General features: G+C 35.1%; 1 protein-coding gene across 11 annotated transcripts in view; it reads right to left on the bottom strand.

Moving 5' to 3' along the window:
- The window catches only part of CLASP2 (cytoplasmic linker associated protein 2), a 136,981-nt gene that overhangs the window by 122,801 nt on the left and 2,934 nt on the right, over nucleotides 1-11,246 (bottom strand). For all 11 annotated transcript variants that reach the window (XM_088150941.1, XM_088150944.1, XM_088150940.1 and 8 more), the window contains exons 2-3: nucleotides 8,722-8,800; nucleotides 1,857-1,960 (exon numbers count right to left, since the gene is read on the bottom strand). In XM_088150941.1, coding sequence (XP_088007067.1) covers nucleotides 1,857-1,960; nucleotides 8,722-8,800 — 183 coding nt within the window. The remainder of the gene's footprint in view (nucleotides 1-1,856; nucleotides 1,961-8,721; nucleotides 8,801-11,246) is intronic.

Raw genomic sequence — 11,246 nt, forward strand, 5'->3', positions numbered from 1 at the left:
TCCCCAGCTTTTGACCGTGTGCTTTAAAGTCTGCCTTCCTGAAGTCCAACCGACTTTCAGCAATTCCTCCCCAAATTATCTTGAGCCCCTTATATAATGTGGTTGTCTTCCCCCTAGGTACTTGATACCTTCAGTCCATTGACCAATTCTATCTATCTGTCAAGATTAAATTCAGATAGTTGAATTTAATCCTTGTTTTTTTCTTCCATTTTCTGAAAACTAATTTGTTGTCAAGAAAGATCAGAAATCTGCCAAATCTCCCACTCCTAGCCAGTTAAGTTTCCCAACTGATATCAAGGTAGTTGGTTATCACAACAGCCTCTCTTCTTGACAACTTGATGAGTTGATTTAAAAAGGCATTGTCCACATCTTCTGCCTGGATAGGTGACCTGTAGTTAACTTTCCAAATGATATCACTCTTGTTTTGTACTCCTTTTCATCTTACCCAGATGCTTTCAACAAAACTTCCACATTCATGATTTTTTCCCCCACAGGCATATGACTTCTTTACTAAAAAGCCATTTTGCTTCCCCTTTTTAAAGCCTATTTCTTGTAAAGAAATAACATACTTTGAGTTCTACATTTGAATTAAGATTTTCATCCCACCAGACCTCCATGATGCTGGCCATATTTAATTTCCTATATTAGAATTTTTAGTTACCCATACTCTGTACACTGGTGTACAGACACTAGAAATTATGGATGCAATTCTTTACTGGTCTCTCTATAGCCATATACTGAAGATTTCCTAATAATCTTTCCTCATAGTTCCTCCATTATCACATGCAGCCATATTCCTAATGCCCAGTAAACAATTTTTCTCAGTTTTTGTAAGATGTAACCCATCACTGCTTATGAGTCCTTTATATTGGTGAGTAAGCTTTGGTCTTGAAATCCAAAGAGTTTTTGATAATATTATCTTTTTAGTCAGTTGTTCACTTCCAGGATCCTGCTTTCTCTTCTGGTTTGATCATCAACAGAAAAGATGGATGAAAACATTACTGTTGCCCCTTTTGTCTTTCTTCCTAGTCACTTGGAATCCTCTAAAGAGTTTGTCTTCTAGCATTCAGTGGTTCCCATGGACAGGAATAGATAGCAATCAGTCAGTTTGACAAGACTAGGTAATCTTTCTGTTATTTCCTGAACACATGCACCAGAAAGACAGCACACTTCTTGCAATCAGTTTGTCTTGTTTACATACAAGATATGTGCATATTTTATGAATATTGTCCCCCAGAGATTCATATGGCACCCACTCTCCTGGTGTTCCAAAAGGCCCTTAAGACCTGGCTCTGTTCCCAGTTCTGGGATTACTTTGTGGAACCCCTGTTGTGTTTTTGATTTTTATAGTTATTTTCATGTCTGGACTTTGTTGTGTTTTTAACTGTTTTAATTGTATATTTGATATGTTCCTTCTCCAAGGAAGATTTACGAGAGATGTAATTGGCATGGTCTTCTGCTAAAAAGACAAACAGTGGTACAATATACCCCCAACAAGTCACTACTATTGCTCCCTCACCATCCATCCTTTTGGTAGGATCTGAGATGGATTTGTTTGTCTTCACATTCAAATCCCTTGGGAAAAGTTTGGGTTTTTTCACATGCTACCAGCTGAGGAGTGCAGCAACAATAACTAAATGATCATATATTCATTCAGCTGCAGCTGTAAGTCATTCCCTCTCAGACTATATGCTTAAACTTTGTGCTTAACACACAAGTGAACCCATGTATCCTCAGCCAGAAAAATCACAATTCCCCCCCCCCCTTTAAATTGCTGGTTGAGACTTTGCTGGTTACCTCATTAGAACAGAATGATTCACATTGAACAGAAAAAATCCTCTCCATAGAATTCCTACCATTGGTGGAGCTACTTGGTCCATTAACTTCAAAGTAAGATTCTGGGCCTGTTCTCGAACCTGGTCTTTGGCATCTCCCATTCGATCCATCAACACTATAAGAACTAGGGGATAAAAATAAGAGCAAATGCATTATGCAATGAACAAGCTCGATGAATAATTTTGAAGCTCTGTGCCAAAACAGTTTATTTTTTTATCTTGTTTCAACCATATTTCAACTGGTCAAGATTTCTTATTAAGACATGTTTCATACAAACAGCAAAGATAGCTATTTTATAACTTCTTTCTTGGCCATGTAAAACACTTTTGAATTCTCCAGCTACATGGGTTTATAAGCATCTTCATCCAATTTCTTTTCCTACTCGTGCAGCTAGTTCTGAAAAGTTAATATTAGATAACATGCTGGCTGGGGAATTCTGGGAATTGAAGTCCACCCATCTTAAAGTTGCTGAGGTTGAGGAACCCTGGATATAAGTTCTTTTTTGCTTGCTCCCTAATCAACCTCCAGAATTGTTGACAGAATTTTCAATATTAGACTCCTAGTAACACATCCATCTTCTTGTTTGTTCTCCTAAAACATTTATCATATACAAATTATGTGCAGAAACAAAATACAACTACAACTATGTCCAATTAAATGATACACAATGCATGTAGAGATCCCCACTTTTTTATTTTTAACTACATGAAAAAACATTTGGGAGAATATCCCATCATTCTCAGGCATGTAGACAATTTTTTCCCCCTGTTATCGGTATATTTCAGGCCTAATGAAAAAATCCAGAAGAAATTATTTATTTGCTAAATTCAGTCTATTGATTTAATTTCTGTTACAGATACAAGTGTTAAAACAATGTTTACCACCCTCTGCAAAATGCTGGCATAATTATTTTCAGAATACCAAGCAATGCCTTACTGACTGATCATATGCTTACTGAACAAGCATTATTTTATGAAAAATAACCATTATTCCTTTTAAGTTTAGCACTGAGAGACAGACACAGCTTTACTCAAACCACATACCATCTATTTCTTACAATAGCTACATTAATTACAGCTATAAGTTAAATATTTGGATTAAATTCTAGAACATCTAATTAGGCGTGCTCTTAACAAAGTAAAGTACAAATAACTTCTGACTGGACATTTTATACTGATTTTGTTATAAATAATCAGTCATCTAAAATATGCTTCGTAAGTATATTTTTAAATACTTCAAAGACTATTTCTTAAAAATCATGGCAGAGAGACTGCCATGCTATGTGGGCCAACAGTATGCCAAGTGCTTTCCACATCAGATAACGGTGCCATCTAGTGATGGTCAAATAAACTGCAGGTATTTTCCTTCTCATACATACAGCCAACTATTTAATTTTATTTTTAAGTTAGGTACCAAAAATGCAACGATAGCATGCTAGACACTCAGACTAACTAATGCTGCATATACAGAGCAATTTATATCGTAAACTGTTAAAACAGTTACAGTTAAATACAATTTTAATTGTTTATAATGAACTGGTCCTCAGATCAGAAGTCTGTAGCACCTTTTTCAGACTAACACATTTTATTAAAAGATGTACGCTTTTGTGAGCTAAAATTTACTTCAGATCCACAGCATAGATAAATGGATGTAGACAGGTTGGTTAAACAGATACAGGGTACACGTGACATGAGTATCTTATCAATTAACAATTTTAATATGTTAAGGACCCATTGTGTTGGTTGAGACTTTCTGAGATAGTCTGAAATCTTTTGATGTGGGTTCAGTAAGCTTTTGCTCAACTGTACTGGTAAAATTTCTTTTTTCTAAAATGTTCACTTTGAGATGTGCAATACAGTGCCTGGGAGGCTGAAGTGCTCTTATATTTCTTCATCTTTGAGTCCTGATTTCAAACTTGTGTCCATTAATTATTTTGCACAGAATTCAAAATTAATCATTTTGGGATGGTAACAGTGAGATTTTAAAGTTTAATTGTCCACAAAATAAAGTTTGTCCTGTCTGTTCTATGAAAAATCCAGAAGGGCATTGCTGGCAGATGATGGCATATATCACATTACAGGAAGAGCAGGTGAAGGTGCCTCTGTTCTTGTGTGTAGACCTGTTATGTGTGTACTTGTTAACATTACAATTGTTAATCAATAAGGTACTTATGGGTATCACATACAAGTAGTCCTCACTTAATGGTTTGTTTAATGACAGTTCGAAGTTACAATGCCTTGGAAAAAGTGCTTTACAACCTGTACTTGCACTTACGACTGCCGTAAACCGTTGCACCATCCCCACGGTCACGTGATTGCAATTTGGGCACTTGGCAACCAGCTCACATTTACAACCAGTCGCAATGTCCTGTGGTCATGTGATCGCAATTTGTGACCTTTTTTATGACAGTTGTAAAGCAAATCACACAATCGTTAAGAAATTCCCCCCAAAAAGTCAATCGGGGATGCTGGATTTGCTTAATGATGTGATTCGCTTAATAACCATGGTGATTTGCTTTACAGCTGTTGTAAAAATGGTCGTAAAATCGGGGTCCGGTCACATGGTGACTCACTTAATGACCGCCCTGCTTAATGACCAATTTTCCAGTCCCTATTGTGGCTAAGTGAGGACTACCTGTATAACTTGTATCTGGATAACCATCCTGTCTTTCTCTCCTTCACCTCTACTGCCCCATCTCAATCCTACATCAGTTTAGCCACTCCATGTATCTGATGAAGTGAGTTATAGCTCACAAAACCTTTGCCTTTCTAAAAAATTGTTAATTGGAAAAAGTGCTACCAGATTTCTGATTTCTGGCTACCAGAGATTAAAATGGCTCTTCACCTACACTGGTTGAGAAAATGACAGACAGAATACAATTTTGCCCCGTATTTTATACTACTATGCTACCAGGAAAATAAATTTTAGGAGATAAAATAACCTCAATATAAGTATTCAAAATTAATCATTTTGGGATGGTAACAGTGAGATTTTAAAGTTTAATTGTCCACAAAATAAACTTAGAAAAAATTATGACATTTCTGACTGAGTTTTACCATAACTAGAAGGTGAGGTGCAACAGGCAATGAACTAGCAGTCAAACAGGAAACCACAAGATACAGATGAAATAGCCATTGAACTGTTTAAATTGCAGAAAGGCAGTTAATGAACAGTTCTGTGTGGACAAATATGGAACAAGATTGTATGGCCTAAAAACTGGAAAAAGCTTGGTATATATCAAAAAATGGACACGCAAATTATTGAGCCTCATGCAGGCAAAGTTTTGCTTAATATTATATGTAACTCTGTTCTTTGTACAAAGTGAAATGCCAAATGAATAGGCAGAGGGACATAAGATAGACAATGGACAGACCAACAGAATGTGAGGTTTACCTTTTCTTAAATGATTGCAGTACAGAAAGCCTTTATTAAACAGATCATGCCAGAATGCAAAACATAATAAACGCAATGTGGGTTTCAGAACTAAGAATCTTTACAATAAATAAGAAGCTTATATAAGAACTTAATTTGGAGAAAGAGTGGTTCAGAATAGGTAAGGGAGTAAAACAAGGATGTATGTTGTCATCATATCTGCTTAACTAATACAGCCAATACTGTATATTATAAGAATGGCATGATTGGAAGGGATGCTACCTGGTATCAAATGTAGAAACGGTAATATTAATTGAGATATGCACATGATAGCACCTTACAGGCCAGAAGATTACTTAGAAGAGCTTGTTATGAAAATGAGAATGAGAAATCTCAATTAGTGCTTAATATTAAGATCGCAAATGTAATGTCACTCAACATGCTTAGTGAACATACAGTTGATGGTAAAGAAATGAAGGTAGCAGATAAAAAGCAAGGTAAAACCTAGACAAAATTATGAAGAATGTGGATCTATCAGTGATAAAGATAGAATATTTAAAGTGTCAATTTTAATAAGAATAAGAGAAATAGATTTGGAGACCATTGCAAAGAATACCATGAACTAAAAGAAAAACCAAATAAAATGCTCCCTTGAGACCATGAACAGCCTCAACAAATACAGAAACTCAGATACAGTGGGCATGCGATAAGAGTAGATAGACTAGAAAAAAATATGTTTGAAAAGATTGAAGGAAACAGAAGATGGGGAAGACAATGGGATCAGGTGGAAGGACAGGATCAACAAGATTACTGGAATATCCTTGGAGAACCTTTGAGTTATTGCTGGAGACAATGCAAGTTGATAAACATTTGTCCATGCAATCAACTGGAGTTAAACCAAATTTAATGGCTCCTAACTGGCACGATCTATTATATGACTGACGTCACATTCAAATTAGGCTGCAATCAAAGGAGGCTCAGTACTCAGTACTCATGGAAAAGACTAGGGAATATTTCTATTTTCCCCTCTGAGGGAGACGGGCGCATATAAATTTAATAATAATAAATAAATAAAAAATAAAAATAAAAAATTTTAAACAGCAAAACGAAAATCTTTTATATGTCTTTGAAACAATGTGGTTAGGGTTAGGTTTTGGGGTTTTTTTACTATTACGAAATGCAATATATACTGTATACAAGGCTCTTTCCCCTTTCAATATTAACTCAAGAAATAAGTTTGCTATTGTGCAATATATTACACCTGTGATTAAAGAGACTCTGTATGCTTTTTTTTTATTAATTACTGTGTACCTTTTACTACCAGGTTGATTAATACTGCATAGCCTGTTCATATAAGTAACACTTCTTGCATATCCATTCAATCCAAATGGAACAATCCACAAATAATGCTTTATTTTAAAATACTGTAACTTTCTAGATTTCCTCATCATGTGTTGCTCTATCGTGGTATCCCCAGCATATTTCATTACTTTAATACGCAATTCTAATTACTAAATGCAAGAAATGTCTCTAAGGCAAGGATCACCAACTTTAAATGAGCTACCAGTTGATAGCATTTTTAAATGATTTAGGCACCTTTTCATCACTACGTACATTTTAATTTATAGTTCTTGAAATTATTTAAGCCTCAGAGTTTTATTCTCTACTACGAACTTGTTATAGTATGCCTACTGTAACCTTAGTGGAAAGTGGGTTCATATAAATTGAAATAACATCCCAAGGAACATTTCTTAACTGTAATCAAAGTATCAAATATGTCCTGCACAATTGCATTCAAATCCTCAAATCAATAAAATATATGCAGATTTTTTAGCAGGGACATTACACAATAAAGTAATTTAATTACAGAATAGTAAGCATTAAAGTAGTAAGTGATCCAGTATGACTAATGTTATTCTATGACTCCATCACATGCCTGGCAGTTGAAAGTGCTAATTAAGACTTTTTTGACATGAAACAATTTATTATGAATTTAAAACTATATAAATGTTCTTGAACACTGACAGACGTTATTGAAATGCTGAAAATCTTGTGTTTAATTAAAATGTAATGCAGTCAGTCATTCTTCCTAGTCAACTACCTGCACATTTCCTAATCAGTCTCTCATAAATTGTTTTCTTCTGATAAACAATTTATCTGATAAATGAGAAAAGAAGCTTCTTTCACCACATGCACACTGTTACCTGTATCCTTTTTCCTCATCACTCAATGTTTTTTTCCTTCTCTCAGCAATCCCTGCCTGAGAGCCAGACAAGGATGTTGGTTGAGGAGAGGACACAAAGAAATGCGAGAGAAAGGCCCAAGGCAAAATGTGATATGGTGATTGTTATGGGGAAGGAGGACAAGAAGGATGTACCCCCTCTTCCAAAAGACTACCCTCTTTTCCTGTGGCTGGGCATGTACATATTACATCCATTCTTCCTATCCTCCTTCAGGACAGGAAGCCTGCATGCAGTATATACAAAATACAAAATACAAAAAAGTATATACAAAAGCTATACAAATCTGTGCCAGTAGTTCTACGGTCTCTTCCTACATTCTCTTCCCTGAAGAGGTAGACAGCATTGCCTGGATGCAGTGGACTCTATTTGTATGTGTCATTCGTGGGACTGCATACCTATATTATTTTTGGGTAGAGCATAGCAATTTGGCACGAAACTTTTACAGAAACTGTAAAAGGAGGTGAACATATATTACCACATTTTGTTGCAAAGCTTACTTTTACTTATAAAGGCAAATTATACATATGGACAGAACTTAAATCAATTATCTCAATCGCTTCTCTTATCAGTTTACCTCTAATTTATCCTGCAGGCAAGGTAACAGCTCTGAATTTTAAACACTTCCCTGAAAAATGCATACTTCTGATTTTATCCATTATTGTCAGCCTTTCGAGGTAGACAAGATCAAGACAGAAGCAACAGAGATACCAGGAATGTTCTTTATTGTTGTAGGGTAGAATTAATGAATCCTGAAAGCCTGTCAGAGTTTTTTCTCTCTGCCTCATCTTAAACCAAATAAAATCAAGAGAGGGTTACTTTGATTTCTTTCTCACACTTTCTACTTTTTCAGGAAAAAGTTGCCTTTTCTCCTCTCTTAATAGACCCTTGCTCCTTTACCCCTTCCCAAGGCCAGAGCCACACTGTTCACATTATTATACCCCAGTAGGAAAGAAAACTAAGGGGAAAAAAGGATTATTAAACAATCACCCATCTATTCATAAAGATATAGAAAAGTATGGACATAGCCCTTTCCCAGTAGCTGTTAAAGGTGAGCAATTATTTTATTTGTAGGTATCTATACAGAGTCAAACACAACAAACTGCCTTCAAATGCATTAATAAGAATCCTTTATATATACTATAAGCAAATCTATCACTACACCATCTTCATTGTTACAAATCTGTGATGTAAAACTCTACTAAAAAAATAAGCAACTATGGACGAAAGGATAAAACTTATTTTTTGCAACGAAAATTTAAAAACCACTTACCAGCTCCTACATAGGCTCTGAAACGTCCTAATAATCTGTCACCAAAGGCACCTAGAAGTTCTAATCCAAGTAATGATACCTATGGAAACATGTTTAAAGTGTTAAAAAAAGTTATTGTGACAATTACCCAGTCATTTAAATCAGCTTCATAAATTTATATATTTGAGAATTTAATCCATAGTTTTAAATTTCATGCAGCTAGTCTTGTACTGTATGCTTTAAAAAATTGTTATCAATTTAAATTGGGAAGAAGGCAACACCTTTCATGTACACTTAATTCTACTTTGATATGGAGAAATGAATTAAATTATAACTAAATGCTGGAACTGATTTGGATTAGGATCAAAGTCTACTCAGTAGAGTTTCAATTATCACTTTTTTTTTACTTTTTATTTCCAATTGCAATGAGTTTTGATATTGTTCAGGTTAAAAAAAATACTTTTACCAAAGTGTACATTTTGTATTTACATTAGAACATTATGCTTAATTTGGATCTGCAGGATGCCAAGAAGCCGTTCCTTTGCAATTTAAATTTGAGAAATACATTCATTAGACTATTGTCTTTTATCTAGCATAAGGAAGCTTAAGTGTTGACAAGGTCAAAAAATATATATGGATGTATTTCTTTGGTAAAGTGGCACCCTAGAACTCTAAACTGGTAAATAAAACTTGAATGTTAGCATTTAACAGGGCGTTCAGTATTACTAATAGCTTTTCCTTAAAAGTAGAGATTTCACCTTTTGTTTTATATTTTACTGCTATATTTATTACCGTGATCAGTTTTGCATATAAAATACAGCACTTTTCCTGGGAATAAGATTCATTGGCTTATGGATTTGCATTGGAGGGAGAGAGGGAGTGTATACTGTCTGTTTTTATTCACTTATTTTAATTGTTGTACGCCGCCCAGAGTCGCTTTGTGTGAGATGGGCGGCTATATAAATGTGATGTATAAATAAATATAAAATCTGTGATGTTTTTATTCTAATAACTTTTTATTTTTTTATAATGCCTGTTTTTATTCACTTATTTTAATTATTGTACGCTGCCCAGAGTTGCTTTGTGTGAGATGGGCGGCTATATAAATGTGATGTATAAATAAACAAATATACTGTATGTATATAGACTGGAGATGCAATTAGGCAGCACAATAATATATTCATTACACTGAAGACAATTATGCTTCTAAATGTACAAGCTCTAGGATTCCAAGAGGCCCAATGAATGAGCAGAAAATGTACTGGGGAGCATGAATTACTAATTTTCTTTCTACTTTCTATTAATTATGCTGCTTTGATTCTCCCAGTCTCCAAGCTTTTGGAAACACAGGGAGCTACAGTGAAGTTCGGGGGTGGGGGGATGACCCTAGTACATGCCCATTTACACCTCTGGATTGAAACTATAGATACTACTAGACTGCAATTCTGACAGACTTTAAAGAGAAAGTTAAACATGTAATTAAAGCTCCTTCAATTGGGCTGACTTTAACAGAACATCAGAAACAGAAAAGATTCCTGGACTTGGCAGGGGTTATAATGAAGTAATGCTGCTTAGCCAGGTTAGTGTGAGAGAAAGAATTACAGTGAGTTAACTATGCTAATTCTTTCCTTTCAGAAAGATCAACTACAGAACAGCATTAGCAGAAGTAAGGGGAAAAAATGAGACTATTATGAATGAAATGAAGAGTTTGCTTGAAGAGTAGGGAAAAATTGTGAAGAGTCAATAAACTTAATTTGAATGCATATAATTAATGACAAGTGGGGAACAGAATAAAAGCCAAATGCCAGGTTGAATCCCTACTCTCATTATATGGGCCAGATGGCATTAATGGTGTGGGGGCAAAATTTAGCCATCCTCAACATTAGACATCCAGCATCTATTCTGGAGATGGGAGTATCCTGAAGTGATGTTTTCCTGCCAGAACTGTCCTTGATAATGTTCTAGCTATGGTATCTCCAAACAGGGCTCTCACCATTTATAACTATCCTACCTTCCTCTACTTCCCAGTGCAGGGCTGCTGGAAAAGTTACACTTGCAGGTGCTGCAACTGGGATACTTGCAAGTATAACAATAATGGAAGAGGATTATGTAAACCTCTGAAGGGAGGAGAGGGCTCAAAAGTCCACCATCCCCAATTTATGATGCAGTTGCTTAAAATATGCTAACTCTCTCTCATGTCTGTGTTTAAAAGTAGAGGGAAGGCAACAAATGTTTATCTATGAGTCATTTGTATTTTAGAATTCTCCACTATTCATGATTCCACCATTCTAAACACTGTTTTAGTGATATTTAGATTTATCTTTAACTTGGTATTTAAATTTGTTAAACTGAGTAACAGCTCCTATAAAACCTTATGTCATGTAGCATTTGTCTTTAAAGCTACATGGTTATTAGTTGTGATTGGTTCAAATTAAGGCTATAATCTTATGCATAATTATCTATGAATATAAGTCCCTTGAAAACACTGCTACTTATTTCTAACTATTCACACAGAATTACATTTTTTGTGTCCTTTTGAAACTGAA

This window comes from Python bivittatus, unplaced genomic scaffold (assembly GCF_059951505.1).
Source record: "Python bivittatus isolate LINGU-HERP-01145 unplaced genomic scaffold, Pbiv_v1 ctg000610_np1212, whole genome shotgun sequence".
In the NCBI taxonomy this organism is placed as follows: domain Eukaryota; kingdom Metazoa; phylum Chordata; class Lepidosauria; order Squamata; family Pythonidae; genus Python; species Python bivittatus.